Source organism: Dreissena polymorpha, chromosome 16 (genome assembly GCF_020536995.1).
Source record: "Dreissena polymorpha isolate Duluth1 chromosome 16, UMN_Dpol_1.0, whole genome shotgun sequence".
In the NCBI taxonomy this organism is placed as follows: domain Eukaryota; kingdom Metazoa; phylum Mollusca; class Bivalvia; order Myida; family Dreissenidae; genus Dreissena; species Dreissena polymorpha.
This window is the reverse complement of record NC_068370.1, coordinates 18,168,718-18,188,985: the sequence shown is the minus strand read 5'-3', so window position 1 is coordinate 18,188,985 and position 20,268 is coordinate 18,168,718. Positions and strand designations below refer to the sequence as shown.

The 20,268-nt window shown below is 36.8% G+C and overlaps 1 protein-coding gene across 1 annotated transcript in view; it reads right to left on the bottom strand.

Annotated features, from left to right (window-relative positions):
• The window catches only part of LOC127861693 (KICSTOR complex protein SZT2-like), a 167,356-nt gene that overhangs the window by 145,973 nt on the left and 1,115 nt on the right, over positions 1–20,268 (bottom strand). The window contains 15 exon segments of the mRNA XM_052400377.1: positions 3,077–3,271; positions 3,477–3,674; positions 4,095–4,160; positions 4,431–4,586; positions 4,991–5,125; positions 5,790–5,886; positions 6,404–6,558; positions 8,309–8,451; positions 11,069–11,289; positions 13,058–13,211; positions 16,795–16,938; positions 17,896–17,988; positions 18,129–18,206; positions 19,365–19,538; positions 20,027–20,152. Of these exon segments, the coding sequence (XP_052256337.1) occupies positions 3,077–3,271; positions 3,477–3,674; positions 4,095–4,160; positions 4,431–4,586; positions 4,991–5,125; positions 5,790–5,886; positions 6,404–6,558; positions 8,309–8,451; positions 11,069–11,289; positions 13,058–13,211; positions 16,795–16,938; positions 17,896–17,988; positions 18,129–18,206; positions 19,365–19,538; positions 20,027–20,152 (2,135 nt within the window).

The following is a 20,268-nucleotide window of genomic DNA, read 5'->3' as shown; positions in this document are numbered from 1 at the left end:
TAAAAGGGGAACAAGAGTTATGGTTCTTGTACACTTCACATCCCCTCTAAAAAAAATACCTACCTATTAAGTTTGAAGTTGACGTCTTTTTTTAGGTTTTGAGATATGCTTCAGGCAAAATTTAAGTATAACAAGTAACTTCGTTGAATTGATATCCCCTCCAAATAATCTTTGTTTATGGATCGGTGCAAATCCCTTGATATTCAGTAAAATCATTAAGTGTAGGGTAATTATTTATAGGTAATAATTAAGTGTTGGGTAATTGTTTTTATGAATTGCAATTTTCCCCTTTGATATCTACACACCCATGTAGTTTCATGTTGAAATCTTATAGCGTATCTGAGATATAGCCTTGAAAAGTTTACATTAAACACAAACAACAATTGCCAATAACTCTTAGTTAAGAAAGTGCAGGGTTATGGTTCTTGTGCACGTCACTTCTTTCCATTGATTTCTACACACCCATAAAGTTTCATGATGAATTGTTGTATCATATCTGAGACATAGGGCTCAAAAGTTCCATAATGTAAAACCAACAAAGGGCAAAAACTCTTATTTAAGAAAGTGAAGCTTTATGGTTCTTAAGTACGACACTTCTCCTCTATAATATCAATGCACCCATGAAGTTTTATGTTGAAATCTTTCATGGTATCTGAATTATTGCCATTAAAAAATAAATCATAAATAAAACAAAGGGCAATAACTCTTATTAAAGAAAGTGTAGGGTTATGATTCTTGTGCATGACAATTCTCCTCATTGATATCTATACACCTATGAAGTTTCATGTTGATATCTCATATAGTTTCTGAGATATAGACCTAAAAAGTTGTGTGACAGACAGACGAACGGACAAGTCCCATTCTATATACCACCACCTTTGACAGGAGATACAAATTAACAAAAGGTATTAATTTTAGACCCATATATCCAGAAGAGTGCCTGGTGGGATTTGGATCCAACCTTCACTCTTGATCATTAAAGAAAACATAAGTTCATCATCTGACAGATATATTGACTTACATTTGCCAACACCAATAACTGCACAAAGTACTGCCCTCTAACCAGTGTTTGTCAGACCTCTGTCCCAGAGTTTTGCCCTCTAAACCTGTGTTTGTAAGATTTCTGTCCCAGAGTATTTCCCTCCAACCTGTCATTGTCAGATTTCTGTCCCAGAGTATTGCCTTACAACCTGTGTTTGTCAGATTTCTGTCCCACAGTATTGCCCTCTAAACCTGTGTCTGTCAGATTTCTGTCCCAGAGTATTGCCCTCCAACCTGTGTTTGTCAAATTTCTGTTCCAGAGGTATGCCCTACAACCTGTGTTTGTCAGATTTCTGTCCCAGAGTATTGCCCTCCTACCAGTGTTTGTCAGATTTCTGTCCCAGAGGTATGCCCCACAACTTGTGTGCATGTCAGGTCTCTGTCCCAGAGTATTGCTCTCCAACCTGTGTTCGTCAGATTTCTGTCCCAGAGTATTGCCCTCCAACCTGTATTTGTCAGATTTCTGTCCCAGAGTATTGCCCTCCAACCTGTGTTTGTCAGATTTCTGTCCCAGAGTATTGCCCTCCAACCTGTGTTTTTCAACTTTCTGTCCCAGACTATTGCCCTCCAACCTGTGCTTGTCAGATTTCTGTCGCAGAGGTATGCCCTACAACCTGTGTTTGTCAGGTCTCTGTCCCAGAGTATTGCCCTCCAACCAGTGTTTGTCAGGTCTCTGTCCAAGAGTATAGCCCTCTAACCAGTGTTTGTCAGATTTCTGTCCCAAAAGATTGCCCTCCAACCTGTGTTTGTCAGATTTCTGTCCCAGAGTATTGCCCTCCAACCTGTCTCATTCAGATTTCTGTCCGAGAGTACTGCCATCTAACCTGTGTTTTCCAGGTCTCTGTCCCAGAGTATTGCCCTCCAACATGTGTTTGTCAGATTTCTGTCCCAGAGTATTGCCCTCCAACCTGTGTTTGTCAGATTTCTGTCCCAGAGTATCGCCCTCCAACCTGTGTTTTTCAACTTTCTGTCCCAGACTATTGCCCTCCAACCTGTGTTTGTCAGGTCTCTGTCCCAGAGTATAGCCCTCTTACCAGTGTTTGTCAGATTTCTGTCCAGGAGTATTGCCCTCCAACCTGTGTTTGTCAGATTTCTGTCCCAGAGTATTGCCCTCCAACCTTTCTTTGTCAGACGTTCTTTCCCAGAGTTATGCCCTACAACCTATGTTTGTCAGATTTCTGTCCCACAGTTATTCCCTACAACCTGTGTTTGTCAGATTTCTGTCCCAGAGGTATGCCCTTCAACCTGTGTTTGTCAGATTTCTGTCCCAGAGTATTGCCCTCCCACCTGTGTTTGTCAGATTTCTGTCACAGAGATATGCCCTTAAACCTGTGTTTGTCAGGTCTCTGTCCCAGAGTATTTTCTTCCAACCTGTGTTTGTCAGATTTCTGTCCCAGAGTTTTGCTATCCAACCAGTGCTTGTCAGATTTCTGTAACAGAGATAATTATGCCCTTCAACCTGTGTTTGTCAGGTCTCTGTCCCACAGTATTTCCTTCCAACCTGTGTTTGTCAGATTTCTGTCCCAGAGTATTGCCCTCCAACCTGTGTTTGTCAGGTCTCTGTCCCAGAGTATTGCCCTCCAATCTATGTTTGTTGGATTTCTGTCCCAGAGTATTGCCCTCCAAGCTGTATTTGTCAGATTTCTGTCCCCGAGTATTGCCCTCCAACCAGTGTTTGTCAGACCTCTGTCCCAGAGTATTGCCCTCCAAGCTGTATTTGTCAGATTTCTGTGCCCAAGTATTGCCCTCCAACCAGTGTTTGTCAGGTCTCTGTCCCAGAGTATTGCCCTCCAAGCTGTATTTGTCGGATTTCTGTCCCAGAGTATTAACCCTGTATTTGTCAGATTTCTGTCCCCGAGTATTGCCCTCCAACTAGTGTTTGTCAGACCTCTGTCCCCGAGTATTGCCCTCCAACCAGTGTTTGTCAGACCTCTGTCCCCGAGTATTGTTCTCCAACCTGTGTTTGTCTGATTTCTGTCCCAGAGTATTGCCCTCTCACCTGTATTTTTGTCCCACCAAAGTACTTCACACCCACCTGTGTTTGTCAGATTTCTGTCCCCTGGGCGGGAACTTGAGGCTCGCCACCTTCATTTTGAGCTCCTTTATGATCCCATGTCGCACAAAGCCAGGGGTTCCACCCAGGAAAGCAAGGCGCAGAACGAGGCAGGGAGACTTTGTCTGCATTCGAATTAACACAAAGGATGTCGGAGGTTTGGTGTTGTCCTCTTTTCTGGAAGTTGAGCATCAAATGGTAAGAAAGCTCATTAGTTGCTTACAAATATACTAACACAAATACTCATTCCTGATAAAGAAATTTAAATAATTTCATTATCAAAACTAAACACCAGCACAATAACTTTAATTATGCGAAAAAAGATGTTAAGCAGATAATAGCAGTGTCCAAAGGGCTAAATGATCTTTGATATGTTACTTACATGAGTTTAATGTACGCCTGTCCATCTAGAAGTACAAAATCACTCCAACTGGTCAGGAAAAGTGTGAGGGAGGTCAGTGCCTGGCGATACATGACCACCAGGAATCGAGAACTTGAGTTTGGAATGTGAACATTCTTATGGACAGGCATGTCATGCTCAAGAACGAGACCAATACGATGGGTGTGCATCCATTTCTGCCTGCAAACATATCACAAACATTTCCATCAAAATATGTACAGTGAATATTATGACCTAGAACAAGGATTGCATTTTAAAATTATGATGCTAGTTTATATTTTAGCTATTTTAGCTGAATTGAATCAAATGCCCATGGCATTGTGAGAAACTTTTGAGTTTTCTGATAAAATCAGTATTTCGTTTCTTTTGAGACTATTCCTAGAATGGGGTTCAAATCCAGGACCTCTTGGTTGCTAGGACAGCATAACCATTACGCAAACTGGGTCTGATTACGAAAGGTTTGATTCCTAACTTATACTGGGCATACATACACCTTAACAAAGATCCATTGAAACTGCAAATTTAATCCTTGAATTCAATATTTTCTTCAGCCAATATCATGGTTGGGGTAGTGGGCAAAGTAAAGGTAAGAGTACCTACCAGACTTTAATGTCAAAATTGACGACAGGTCTCCAGTAAGATGCAAACTGGTTCAGAGCACTGTCCCTATGAAAGAAATTAGAAAATGTACATTTGTATTCATATACATAATAACTGAGTAGCATGATAATCAAATACAGCACAGTATGAACACGGTCTCATATTTAATTCAGTAAAACAGTTCTTTATTACTACTAAATCTGATGCTTCATTTTTCTGACATATAATATATACAGAAAATTCCGATACTATGCTATATAAAACTAATTACAGACTTTCAAACAACTTCAAACATTTATCATTTATTAGTCCCAAATTTCATGCAACTATCCCTACTTGACATTGAGCTGGGTGTTCAACATGGGTGTGACAGAGTTGGTGGGGAGGTAGTACAGTGGCACGCCCTCTTTGATGCTTGCCGGCATTGTGTAGTGGACAGGGTTGCTGGCAAATGACTGCAGATGTACCAGAAGACAGTCAGTCTGAGAGAGTCTGAAATGTTGTTACATAATCTGCTGAAATCATAGGATCCTAGATTCTGGATATAAGGACAAAATTTATTTTCAGACCAAGTTTCATGCAGATTTAACTTAAATTAAGACTAGAGAGTCCATGACCAAGTTTTAATATTGGCCCAGATATCATTCAGACTAATGCTCTGACCAAGTTTAATGTATATCAAGTTTCATGAAGATTGGACAAAAAATGTGGTCTCAAGAGTGTTCAAAAGATAAATGTTGACAATTAACAACAAATTACAAATGATGGACAAATAGCTCCCAAATAAGGTAACCATGAGCATGTTGTGCTCGGGTGAGCTAAAAACAGCAAAAATAATTTCCAACACAACGTAAGTAAGAGCAACATTTTTACAAAGGCAATCACATGTTACCTACCCCTGAAGAGCAAGCCAGAACTTTTTCACGTTGGCCTGTCGGAAGCTGCTCATGTTGGCCATGATCTTGGTGCAGATCATGTCGTGGAGGAAGTCATAGCTGCCCTCTAAAGTGATCTCGATGAAACACAGTGGTCTGCAGAGAATAATGGATATAACTAGTCCTGCTCTGTGAAAACTGGGCTAAATAAATTTGTGTACAGTGTTGTCCTAGAATAGCCTGTGCAGATGTGCAGACTGCATAGGCTTATCAGGGACGACACTTTTAGCTTGAATGGGATTTTAAGAAGTCTTGAAGTCTCTTCTTAACAAAAATTCAATAAAGCCAGAAAAAGTCGTCCCTGATTAGCCTTTGCAGACTGGACAGGCTAATCTTGGACAACACTTCATGCACATGCATTAAAACAAGTTTTCATAGAACCAGGCTCTACTAGTTACAGTTAAGTTCATAAATAATGTGTCAACTACATTCAAAAGGTTCAGCCTTAGCCCAAGATCTTATGCATATTTCAACATCTGAAAAGGCTCTATGCATATTTCAACATCTGAAAAGGCTCTATGCATATTCCAACATCTGAAAAGGTTCTATGCATATTTCAATACCTGACAAGGTTCTTTGCTTGTTTAATGTTTTTCTGAAAAATCCAGGAAAAACCCATTTGAGACACTTTTGAATGCACACAAAAATTTCAATCCTACAGCCAAAATATTTTTATTCATGTATCTTAAACCTAAATTGAGTGTTTTCTTCGAAGTTTAATTGGGTCTTGGTATTGGTTTGAGACTGATTAATATGTTACCTGTTTTTGTCAAATGGCCACGGTGCTCTAATGACATACTCAAAGCGTGCATATTCTCTGTATGGCAACACCATCTTCACCTCCAACTGACTTTCACCTGAAGCAGCAACATTGCTCTGAGAAAACAGGCTTTAATGATGCATGTGCGTAAAGTGTCATCCCAGATTAGCCTGTGCAGTCTGCACAGGCTAAGCAGGGACAACACTTTCCGCCTAAACTTGATTTTCGGTAAGAAGGGACTTCCTTGAAACTAAAAATACCATAAGAGCGGAAAGTGTTGTTCCTGATTAGCCTGTGTGGACTGCACAGGCTAATCTGGGATGACACTTTACGCACAAGCATTATGCCCAGTTTTCTCAGAAGGCGACTTAATAGATCCTTTCTCCGGGTGCACAGGGTTAAGCATGTGTAAAGAATTATCCCAGATTAAACTGTGCAGTCCAACACTTTCTGCCTAAACTAGATTTGTGCTAAAAAGAGACTTTCTTTAAACAAAAAATAATAAAAATCCCTGATTGGCCTGTGCAGACTAAACCATAAGACTTTAAAACAATATATTTGGTATCTTTAACATAGGAAAATGTATGAGTATCATGTAAAACTTCATAAGTTGCCTTTTGTTAGAGCAATCTCTCTGATTGTGTAGCCCTCTCGTAGACGGACAGACATGACACTGAACAACGAGGCTTTCAGGTCACACTTAGAGTGAGACTTGCGGACATTTGACATCACACTTGCCAGCTTCCCATGTATTGGATGGGAGAGTAACCTGCAGGCAGAAAACAGCTATTAAAAGTGCATCAATATTTGTACTCTTATGTTCTGCAAAAACAGTTGAATAGGTAAACATCAATAAAAAAATGTATACACTGCAACTCCGTTATATCTCGGTCCGTTACATCACAATATCAAATATATTGCGAGTTGGCCCTGGACACCATTTTTTCACCCACTTAAATGTTCTGTGAAATCTGACATGCATAAATCCAGTTTGGTAAAGATTGTTTGCCTTGGTTGTGCACAACATGTACACTTGTGTACTGCGACAAATAATAACCTCACTTGCCCAACATCAAAGGTCATTTCGCTTGTAACCTTTGACAACATTCTTTATTGAATTTGCTTTGATCTGACAAAAATATGATGCCAGCTGTCAATCACTTTAATCTTGGTAATTGTAGCAGCTAATCAGCACTTAAACTGCCGAATACACACAGTCCCCACATGAAGGTGTATACAATAACAGTAAATGTCACAGATCAATACTGACCTCTTCAACAACCTTGCGCGTTAGATACTGCGCAAACAACTCGTTTTTTATTTACAGGAAGTTTCAACAGTTTTTTGCACTACTCATTTTTAATCAGAAAGTGCAGATCATAGAGTTAGTTGTCTTCCATGCACTACAAAGTTTTTATTCAGAATTCAAGTATTAAAGCCCTGTGTCTCAATATTTGGTCTAGAAATACATTGCTAACAAATTGTAAAATGAATTTTGTTTGGGGAAAAACCAAAGTCAATTCACACAATGCACAGTGAATCCGTCTTAATAAAACCTTGTTAAAACATAATATCTCTCTTAAGCAAACAGCTGTGTTTGTCCAATTTTTAAATATATTTTTATATATCCAAGACCTAGTAACTCAAGCTCCCTATTAACCTAAATTCTAACAGTTTTTTTAGAAATATTATATTTTTCAATCTTAAAGGACCTGAACAAACTTAACTACAAATTTTGGGTTTGAACCCCATAACTGGTAACAAAATTACACACAATGGTTCCAATCACCACTGCAAATGCAATAATGGACAGTCTTGCAATGAGCAATGAGCTTGCTAGTGCATAAAGAGATTATAAACATGAGAAAAAACAGATTAGTTGGTTGTGTTTTATGTTAAAAATAATATACAGTCATTTTTGTAATATTTCACAACAGTTCAACTCTTGATATTTAAATATACTATCCATAACAATACTTGTGTAAATTGCTACACACTTTTAATTTATTTTCAATAAAATTACCTCTTATGCACAAACAATATTCTTCATATTAACTTGAAAACATCAACATATCTAAACCTTTTTATCCAACATGAAATAGTAGATTGATAATGTATATTTTAACACTGTCTTAAGTATAAAATATACATTTCATTATGAAAATACTTAAAAAGTATAGACACTTATAATAGAGTTTATTATCAAACAGTGTTGTCTCCTTGTTCAAACGCATAAACATATTAAGCAAGCAATTCATATTGAATACATTCTTCCATAACCTTGATAAACCAAACACTTCTAAATACCCAACAATTGACTCTGTCCCAAAGTATTATAATAGAGATTGTGAACATCAGAAAACTTACAGTACAGTTGCTTCATTAAATAACATTATTTTTAATTTTGCAATGCTTCCTCAGCTGTTTTCATTTGTAAACAATGCAAATGTTTATGTGTACCGACAACAAGGCAATACAGATAAACTAAACAGTTCTAACTGCCGAGTTTGTTGACTTACTTTTGGACCAGTTGCGAGGGTGAGGCTTGCTGTGTGATCAGGTGGTCCCCGAGATCAAACCTGAAACCTTCCAGACCACGCTGGAAACTCCACAGGAACATTGCCTTGTGGTAGACATTCAATGAATTGCTCTCCATCTGGCTCTGAAAAATGGGGCAGCTGTATGAATATTATATTTATACTAAAGCACCAAAATTCCTTTTAACTGGTATTTTTTCAATCTAGGGTCCCATTTCATAATTTAGTTTTGATCAAAAGGTGTTATTTTTGCATTTTGGAGAAATAAATCATAGCTAAGGATGACAATGCCCTAATACAAAAGGAAAACAGCCATGTTATCAGCAATATAGCATTCAGCTTTTGGGTGAAATTTTTTAAAGAGCATGTAAGATGAATTTGTACACACATATGTTCCCAAAATTTTCCTTATTTGAATAATTATGTAATTAACTGAAGATAGAGAACATGTCATAGATTTACAAAAAAATGTTGCTACACCAGTTTTATGCAAGATTAACATTTAAAACATATTATATCTATAAAACAGTTATCTGGCAAAATATTAAAATAAAAAAGGTGGCAGTATTGGTGAAAATAGGGCCTTAATTGCTCACCAATGACATCGGTTGTGGCCAATTTGGAACCCTGGGAAATGATTCAATTAATATTAAGGGCTTTTTTGCCAAACCCTGCAGGTGCAAATATCCCCCCAATTCCCAATCTTTTTTTCCCCACAATCCGAAACAACATTCCCAATTCAATAACGCAGTACCCCAAAGCTTGGCTTCTTCAGGAACATCTTAACCCTTTCCGCCATAACAAGCAAAGTGTAAATGGCTTTTGCAACCAGCATAAAACCAGACCAGCCTGCGAGTAACTCGCATACTCGCAGTCTGTTCAGGTTTTATGCTGTTTGCTGCTCATCAGTATCTAAGGGTTGGAAATGAAGCCTTTATAGTTAGAATATAGTAAGAAGTCTTTAATTAAATTGAACTTTCTATCTAAGTGACTACAAATGCGTCAAAATACGTATTTAAGGGGTAAAAGGTTAATTGATTGATAACATGTGATAATCTTGTTAGAGATACAATCTCATAGAAATAGGACTATCAGACTGATGGCTTACAGAGTTAGGTGTTGGTTAATTTATAAATTCATCATTTTACTTCCCTTAATTGTAACCAGAGTAATTACAAATAGCTGTGAATATTAAAGATAATTGTTCTTTTACTTTAAATACAAGTTTACAAGGTAAATTAAATGTTTGAACAAAATAAAAATTAAAAAAACATTAAACAAAATATAAGAAAAAAGAAACATTGTTTTTACACTTAAACATGTAAGTAATTTCTAAATTTTTATAAAAAAATATATCCAAGTCATCTTGTGGCTATGAGTGTTGACACTTTTCAAAATTATTTATTAAAAAAAAAAACATGTGTCCATATGCCACAAATGCCCCACATTCCACTTTTGTCACAAATTCCTTGTTTGTCAAAAAATGTTATTTTATGATATTTGACTGTTGACTACTAAAGTGACCTTGACCTTTGTGGTCAGGAGACAGATGTTACGAACCACATGTTGTCATGGCCTTACATTTCTCCAGCGTTATTTCAAAATGAAACTTTTGATCCCTAAGTGTGACATTGACTTTTAAGGTAGGGAGACAACTGTTACGCACACCACTTTATCTTATTAATGTTTACATATGTGATATTAAAAATTCCATCATTATATAAAGGTTTTGCTCAGACATGGAGTTTTGCACAGACAGACAGACAGACAGACAGACAGACAGACAGACAGACAGTGAGACTGCTATATGCCTCCTTCTTCTAGGGGTCGTAAAAAGATAAGTACACCTTGTTACTCAAAGTTGTTGAAACATGTACATTGAGACTATTTTAAAAGCTCTATTTAATTGCTAATTTTCCACTATTAGATTTTTCCAAAAATGCATAATTTCACATCATAAAATTAATAATTTCCAATAGGGTGTTCCCAAAACAGCAGAATTTTAAACTTATTTTTGTTATGTGCTTTGTGTTTTCAGAAAAGTTATTATGCTATATAATTTAAATTTAAAAAATTCGTCCCTACAACCCCAGGCAGAGCAATTTTTTACCCAAAGGACAAAATGCACTCTTTTGGCGCTGTTGTTTCAGTGAAGATTTTTTTATCTAAATACATCTTTACAAAAAATTTGGCCAATGGGGCGTGGCTAGTTTCAACTGTAAGGGAATGATTTGAACAAACTTTGTAAAGGACCAGTATATGATGTTACACACCAAATATTAAACCCTTGTAGTTTCAGAGAAGATTTTTATAGTCATTTAAAAATTTATTTATATAATGTGACTCACCAACTTTCACATCCCTGACATTTACAGTTTCATGAAATTCTACATTTTTAAATTTGATTTTTTTTTAAATATTTTTTTCGTTCTGCTGACATATTTAAACAGCATACCAAAATTATTTGAAAAATTTGAAAGGTCCCCTAAGGATCATTCCACTTAAGTTTGTTTTAAATCTGCCCACCAGTTTAAGAGGAGATTTTGTTCAATGAAAAGTTAACACACATCACATAACAGACGCCGTACAAACAAAAGTGGTCCATACGCTTACGCTGTACATTGCACAAGCGACAATTTTCAAACACTATAAAGCAATAAAGTTCTAACCATATCCAGGATATTGTCAAATTGTTTATCTATAGGTTGCTTTTAAAACACCAAAGAGCAATGAAACAGTTACCACATCAGGGCAATTGTCGAAATACGATCCAAATGTTGCCGTGGCGATAAACTGCATAAGCTCCACATGGGGAATGTGTCCAAAGTGGCCGAAGGGTGAAAGGTCCTCCCCCAGGCATAGGAAGGAACACGCGATAGTGCTCGTGCGCAACTGAGTCAGTAAGAACTCAAAGAGGTTTGTGTCTGGAACCCCCAGGCAGCCGTCTGTGACCACTACCAGGCCTGCACAGAGACATGAACATATATGAGACTCGCTCTGTGAAATAGGGGTCTAGTGCATGTGCGTAAAGTGTCGTTTCACATTAGCCTTAGGAGTCCTCACAGGCTAATCAGGGAAGACACTTTCCGCCTAAACTTGAATTTTGCTAAGTAGAGACTTTTTTAAATTAATTTTTTTTTTAAAGCAGTAAAAAGTGTCCCTCATTAGCTTGTGCAGACTGCACAGGCTCTGCACAGGCTCTGCACAGGCTCTGCACAGGCTCTGCACAGGCTCTGCACAGGCTCTGCACAGGCTCTGCACAGGCTCTGCACAGGCTCTGCACAGGCTCTGCACAGGCTCTGCACAGGCTCTGCACAGGCTCTGCACAGGCTCTGCACAGGCTAATGCCGGAAGACACTTAACGCACATGCATTTAATCCCATTTCCTCAGAGTGAGACTCGTGTACATTATTTTATAATTTATAGCTGCAAAAAATGTAATATTTGTATATAAATTACAAATTTTATAGTTAACAGCTGCAAAAAATGTCACATTTGTATAAAAATTTAAATGTTATAGTTTATAGTTGCAAACCATCTCATATTTGTATAAAAATTACAAATTTTATAGTTTATAGCTGCAAAAAATTACAAGTTTGTATAAAAATTACAAATTTTATAGTTTATTGCAGCAAACAATGTCAAATTTGTATAAAAATTACAAATTTTATAGTTTATAGCTGAAAAAAAAAGTCAAAGTTGTACAAAAATTAACAAAATTAATGTAAAGTCTAAATTAGAAACTGAAAGTCAATTTGCAGTTTTTTTTTAAATCTTTAAAATTCTCTGAACCTTTGTGCCTTTTTTACATGAAAGGTCACCAGTGCTGTAATAATAAGATTGCCTACCATGTAATTAAGAGATCATAAATATTATTCCTAGCCAAGGAACATTAAAATGATCTTTTTTGTAAGATAACAAGTGCTGTCTCTTTCAAAGTTACAGATAGAAACTGAGACCGGAAAGATAAATAAAGTTAAGTTATAGATAGAAACTGAGACCGAAAAGATTAATAAAGTTAAGTTATAGATAGAAACTGAGACCGGAAAGATAAATAAAGTTAAGTTACAAGTAGGAACTGAGACCGGAAAGATAAATAAAGTTAAGTTATAGATAGAAACTGAGACCCGAAAGATAAATAAAGTTAAGTTATAGATAGAAACTAAGACCGAAAAGATAAATAAAGTTAAGTTGTAGATAGAAACTGGGACCGGAAAGATAAATAAAGTTAAGGAATAGATAGAAACTGAGACCGGAAAGATAAATAAAGTTAAGTTATAGATAGAAACTGAGACCAGAAAGATAAATAAAGTTAAGTTATAGAAAGAAAATGAGACTGGAAAGATAAATAAAGTTAAGTTATAGATAGAAATTGAGACCAGAAAGATAAATAAAGTTAAGTATAGATAGAAATTGAGACCGGAAAGATAAATAAAGTTAAGTTATAGATAGAAATTGAGACTGGAAAGATAAACAAATTTAAGTTACAGATAGAAATTGAGACTGGAAAGATAAATAAAGTTAAGTTAAAGATAGAAATTGAGACCGGAAAGATATTTAAAGTTAAAACAAACGAATGAAAATTTAGTCAAATAATGAAAACTATTACTAATCTTTTCACTTTTTCTAGCTGCTAATTACTGTAGCTTCATTTCAATAAAATCATTTGTAATATGCATTTCTGTTTTAAAACAATGTTTAAATGAAATTGTACAAGTAAAAGTAATTCACCAGCACTGGAGTTTTCTGGCAGCAACTGCAAAGCCATCATGCCATTTCTTATCATGTTCACGATTCCCGCCTCTGGATTGTTAACATCGCTGTCTTTAGATATCTGATGTGACAACACTGGACTTGACATGGGTGGTCTAATGTCATAGTAACTCTGAAAAATTCATCAATATTTGTCACATGATAATTAAACAGCTGATGGGAGAACTTTTCAGCAGATATCACTGTCTCATGCTATAGCTTACATAGCCTATAGGAACAAAAGCATGCCATAATATGCAGTAACAAAAGCCTCCACACTAAAGACTAAATAAAATTGTAACAAGAATACCAGAACAAGAGGGCCGTGATTTCTCTGAATCGCTCACCTGACTAACAAATACAATCCCAACCAAGATTTCATCAAGATAAACATTCTGACCAAATTTCATAAAGATTAGATGAAAACTGTGACCTCTATTGTCTACACAAGGTTTTTCTATTATTTGACCTAGTGACCTAGTTTTTGGCCCCAGGTGACCCAAATACAATCCCAACCCAGATTTCATCAAGATAAATATTCTGATCAAATTTCATAAAGATTGGATGAAAACTGTGACCTCTACTGTCTACACAAACAAATTGTTGACGGTTTTTCTATTATTTGACCTAGTGACCTAGTTTTTGACCTCAGATGACCCAAATACAATCCCAACCCAGATTTCATCAAGATAAACATTCTGACCAAATTTCATAAAGATTGGATGAAAACTGTGACCTCTATTGTTTACACAAGGTTTTTCTATTATTTGACCTAGTTTTTGACCTAGTGACCTAGTTTTTGACCCCAGATGACCCAAATACAATCCCAACCCAGATTTTATCAAGATAAACATTTTGACCAAATATCATAAATATTGGATGAAAACTGTGACCTCTACTGTCTACACAAGGTTTTTCTATTATTTGACCTAGTTTTTGACCTAGTTTTTGACCCCAGTTGACACAAATACAATCCCAACCCAGATTTCATCAAGATAAACATTCTGCACAAATTTCATAAAGATTGGATGAAAACTGTGACCTCTACTGTCTACACAAACAAATTGTTGACGGACGCAAGCACACACGCACGCACGCACACACGCACGCAGGCACACACGTACGGACGCCGGACATCACAGGTGAGCTAAAAACTAATGGATGCCCCCTCATTTTGTCAATGAATTTGTTGATTATAATAATAACAAGAGGTCAAAGGCCCTTCATACTCACCGACCTAAAGGAATAGAACTGTTCTGAGCAGGTACATGTAGTGTTCACAAGGATGCACAATAAAACTACCCAAATAGATGTCAGCTATTATTTTTGAACAGACCACAATCATTTTCAAACTCAGCCCAGATATCATAACAACACAATTTTAAATTGTTCTCAGCATGTTTCATGATTAATGGGTAACAATTTTGACTTCTTGAGTGTTCAACTGGTTTTACTGTATCAACATTAGGAAATCTGCCCTGCATTAAGGCTGCCATGTCTTAGAGAAAACAAATCATATATCTCTCAGGGGATAATTATTAAAATAAATGTTCAGACCAAGTTGAATGACCATTGGGCAATAAATGTGGCCTAAACAGTATTCATAAGGTTTTCCTTAACAGTAATTCTATTGGTTAAGAGATCATGGAAAATATGTCCTAATTAGGTTTGTGGGAGTCAAAATAACAATATTAATGTTATGTTAAGAAAAATGTTCATTCCCAACAATAATCATTTTAATGCTTTTGGCCAGTCCTGATCACTTCAAATAAATATGTTTAAATGTAGTTAAGAAGCCATTTAATCAATAAGAACAAGAGGGCCTGAAAGGCCCAAAGTCGCTCACCTGAGATAACAAGATATTATTGGGACAAATCTTCTGACCAAGTTTGGAAGATCGGAAAATAAATGTGGCCTCTAGAGTGTTAACAAAGTTTTACTATAGCCATATAAGGAAAATGCCCCGCCCCCTGGCAGCCATGTTTTTCAACAAACCGGCATCATTTTTGAACTCATCCAAGATATTATCGGGATGAATCTTCTGACCACGTTTCATGAAGATCGGACAGTAAATGTGGCCTCTAGAGTGTTAACAAGATTTTACTATAGCCATATATGGAAAAATGCCCCGCCCCTTGGAAGCCATTTTTTTCAAGCAAACATAATTATTTTCGAACTCTTCCAAGATATCATTGAGACCAATCTTCTGACCAAATTTCATTAAGATTGGACAATAAATGTGGCCTCTAGAGTGTTAATAAGGTTTTACTATAGCCATATATAGCCCCTGGTGGCCATGTTTTTAAAGCAACCAAAACCATTTTCGAACTCATCCAAGATATCAATTAGACAAATCTTTTGACCAAGTTTCATGATGATCGGAAAATAAATGTGAACTCTAGTGTTAACAAGGTTTTACTATAGCCATATAAGGAAAATAGCCCCACCCCTGTGGTGGCCATGTTTTACAACCAACCGGCATCATTTTTGAACTTGTCCAAGATATTATTGGGATGAATCTTCTGATCGAGTTTCATGAAGATCGGACTATAAATGTGGCCTCTAGAGTGTTAACAAGATTTTACTATAGCCTTATGTAGCCGTATAAGGAAAAATGCCCCGCCCCTTGGTGGCCATGTTATTCAAGCAAACGTAACCATTTTCGAACTCATCTAAGAAATCATTAAGAAAAATCTGACCATATTTCATGAAGATTGGACAATAAATGTGGCAAGTGTTAACAAGGTTTTACTATAGCCATATAAGGAAAAATGCCCCGCCCCCTGGCGGCCATGTTTTTCAACCAACCGGCATCATTTTCGAACTCTTCCAAGATATCATTGGGATGAATCTTCTGACCAAGTTTCATCTAGATTGGACAATAAATGTGGCCTCTAGAGTGTTAACAAGATTTTACTTTAGCCATAAATAGCCATATAAGGAAAAATGCCCTGCCACTTGGCAGCCATGTTTTTCAAGCAAAGGTTACCATTTTTGAACTCATCAAAGATATCAGTGGGACAAATCTTCTGAGCAAGTTTCATGAAGATCGGAAAATAAATGTGGCCTCTAGAGTGTTAACAAGGTTTTACTATAGCCATATAAGGAAAAATGCCCTGCCCCCTGGCGGCCATGTTTTTCAACCAACCGGCATCATTTTCGAACTCGTCCAAGATATCAATTAGACAAATCTTTTGACCAAGTTTCATGATAATCGGAAAATAAATGTGAACTCTAGTGTTAACAAGGTTTTACTATAGCCATATAAGGAAAATAGCCCCACCCCTGTGGTGGCCATGTTTTACAACCAACCGGCATCATTTTTGAACTTGTCCAAGATATTATTGGGATGAATCTTCTGACCAAGTTTCATGAAGATCAGACAATAAATGTGGCCTCTAGAGTGTTAACAAGATTTTACTATAGCCATATAAAGCCATATAAGGATAAATGCCCCGCCCCTTGGCAGCCATGTTTTCAAGCAAACGTGACCATTTTCAAAACTCATCCAAGATATCATTGAAACCAATCTTCTTACCAAATTTCATGAAGATTGAACAATAAATGTGGCCTCTAGAGAGTGAACAATGCAAATGTTGATGTCGCACAACGGACAACGCACGACGGACAAAAGGCAATCACAAAAGCTCACCATGAGCATGTTGTGCTCAGGTGAGCTAAAAACAATCCATTAACAACTAACTGTGGATACCTACACTGGCAAAGTTAGATGAGTTATTTGTTAAGTACTCCTTAAAGTTGGCTGCAAGCGCTGACTCAAAAGCGGCCAGTTTCTCCCCCATGCGGGACAGGATGCTGTCAACGTTTTGTGACGTCGCCACCAGACCCTGAACTAATACCTGGCAGAATAGAAAAACCCTTCTATATCTACAGTTATTGATTAAGATCATATTTCACATAATAAAGAAGAATACCGGTTTTGTGCTTTATATACTTTTTATGTTTTTAGCAAACTGGTCATTCCAAATTACTTTATCAGACTAAATCAAGATATTATGCCCACAAAAATAATCACAAAGTTTCACAAAGATCAAACTTTAACCCTTTGAAATATTGAGCAGACATACTGAGTAAGTTCTCCTGGATGCTGTCCTCTCAGTTGTTCTCATAATATGCCCCATTTTATAAAAGGGCGTACAATAAGTTCTTAAAGAAAATACATGTACATTCAAAGGCAAACAGACCAGTCAGTGACTTTGAGAAAACCAAGAAGTTAGGTCTATGAAAGAAGAGCATATGAGGCATCAATAAAATAATGATTATAAAAAACAAGAGCTGTGTTCCTGAAACATGATGCCCCCTATTGCCCCGCTTTGAAGCCATATATTTGACCTTTGACCTTAGTTTAAACCTATTTATTTTAGCTCGATTGCATAGAAAGTAATTCCTACTTATTTGAAATGCTCTCGAGTCCGTTTCCTGGGCCTAGAACCAGTACTTGGTGTCTATATGGGAGATCGAAAGAACGCTCCCACAGCGGGGATCGAACCCGTGACCTCCCGGTCGCTAGGCGGACACCATATCCATTACACCACCTTTGACCTTGAAGGATGACCTTGACCTTCACCTTTCACCACTCAAAATGTGCAACTCCATGAGATACACATGCATGCCAAATATCAAGTTGCTATCATCAATATTGCAAAAGTTATGACCAAGGTTAAAGTTTTGGGACAGACACACACATACAATGACAGACAGGCCAAAAACAATATACTTTTGATCATTCGATCCAGGGGCATAATAATGGCATGAGAGTGTCCACATAATAGAGACCTATTGGCAATACCAGGTACCTGATTATGATTAAATGTCTTCAATGTTGTGTAGCACATAATGGTGGCGTGAATTTCTGGTGAAAGTGTGGCAAAACATCCTGGCAACTTGAACTGCAAAAAAACACAATGTGCAAAGGTGCTCTGTCCACTTGATAGATCATTTAATTATTCCATAATAATCAATTTAACCAAAGTAACAAACATTGAGTGTTTATAAATATTTGAATATTGCGAAACATCTTGTTACTTACTGGTTTCACAAGGCCTTTTAGGAAGTTTGACAGTGTTTTGTAAACTTCATCAAACAACATAGTGCCTTTCTTTAAGTCCTGAAACAATAGTCGGATCTCTGGTTAGGCATCAAATAATTTATGCACTCTGTACCTGATGTTTAAGCACTAATATTCATTGATACAAAATCATGAAATGCTTTTAGAATAATTGCAAACAATATGTGCTCTTTTGTATGAAACAGATTAGTTCCTTAGACCACAACAAATACATCAGTTGTTAGAAGGATTTCGGCACTAAAGAGAGAGTGGCAAGTGTGCCTAATAAAGATACAAATATATTCATTTTATTTTTTTATAAAAATCATAGGTGATGGAAAAAACTAACAAATATTTTGTACATATGAACAGTTTATAATATTGCCAATTAATACCATATGCTAAAGTCTGTGTTTATGTATGTTTTTGATGTAACTGATTAACTATAAAGTAATGGCAGAGTAGAGTCCATAAACCACTTTTGTCACTCTGCCAGCTTTTATATTTGAAGTCATATTTAAAAAAATGTTACCTGGCAAACCTCGGCCAGTATCGGCAGTAAACGTAATTAATTCATGGTAGTTGTAAGGATCAGTAGTATTAGTACTCTGTCATTTGTTGGTGTGTGTCTTTAAAAGCTAATGGGGAGTCTGGGGCAGCCGGGCACAATTTGTGGACCTAAAGTGAGACCTAGAACTCCTACATAATCCAGTTACTGAACTCACTAATGTTGGGACAAATTTAGAACCATGGTAATTTAAAGCTATTGCTGTGGCCCTAGCAGGTTCACTTTTTCATCCAAAAGAGCACATATTGTTTGCATTTATTCAAAATCGTAAGGTTTCGATTTTCTATCAATGCATGTATCATTTAATGATTTTTAGGTTTGGCGAATCCAACAAACTTCGAATGTTGTTGTGGCCTTAAGATAAAATATCTAAGAATGATAACTGGAGATAAATTTGAAACTGATTTCAATCCGTCGAAGTGTCAATTTATAAGCAGATTCCAAACATATTTTATTACGTTGTTGATCTAAAGTATAACAAGATATTTGCCTCTTCTTTGATATATGTAAGACATATTCACTCACTGCTTCATTAACAGGTATGGCAAGTTAGACAAGCCCACTTTATTATGAGATGAAAATTGAACACTTTTAATTTTTGAAAACATAATTTGCATTTTAAATGGCATGTTCAATTGTAGCATTCGTACCACAGAGCTGATTGATGGACTGAGGTCCAGTATGATGACAAATCTGTAACGCCGGGCAACAAACATCACCATGGTGCTGGGAAGTAGACTTATCTGATACTGGTTCCCTGGAATAAACTGGGAACCGTCCCCGGCAACCACTGAGACCACTTGGAGCTCTTCATCAGTGTCCACCTGGGAGACACAAATGTCAACAATCATGTTTTTTTATATGTACACGCTTGCTGTTCATTTACATAGGTTATATGAACATGCAATAAGCAAAAAATTACTATCTGATATGAAACACAGCAGTGTTGCTAAGGCGTAGCAGATATGACGTCAGCCTAGCAACCAAGAGGGCACGGGCTCTATCCCCACTGGGAGCATTCCTTCTATCTCCCCCAAAGACACCAAGTACTGGATCTAGTCCCAGGAAACGGACTTGAGAGCAATGCAATAAGCCTAAGGCTTTCAATCCAATCCAGCTAAAATAAACAAGTTTAAACTAAACAGAGCAGTGATTAGTTCGTCAATTAGTGTTGTGTTTTAAGTGTTTGTATGGTTTATGGTAAAATAATCGTATCTGTTTTGCAAACATCTATGATCTTAATATTATCTGATTAATTGACAATACGTGTAAACTTCAAGAACCAACAAAATATAACAAGAAATCTACATACAATATGTTCCTGAGGTTTGAACAAAAACTGAGTGTTGAGGTGCTCAAAGAACCACTGGGCCCGAATGTTACGAGATATCCTGTAGTCCTTCTTCATCAGCACATAGACCTCTCGTGCCTGCACAACCTGCATGCAATATGGAAATTGTCAGGACTCATCATAAAACAAATACAGACAGAAACATTTTGTGTCAGCACACCTATGTCCAATATAAAAATTATCATGGAAATTAACAAGCTCAG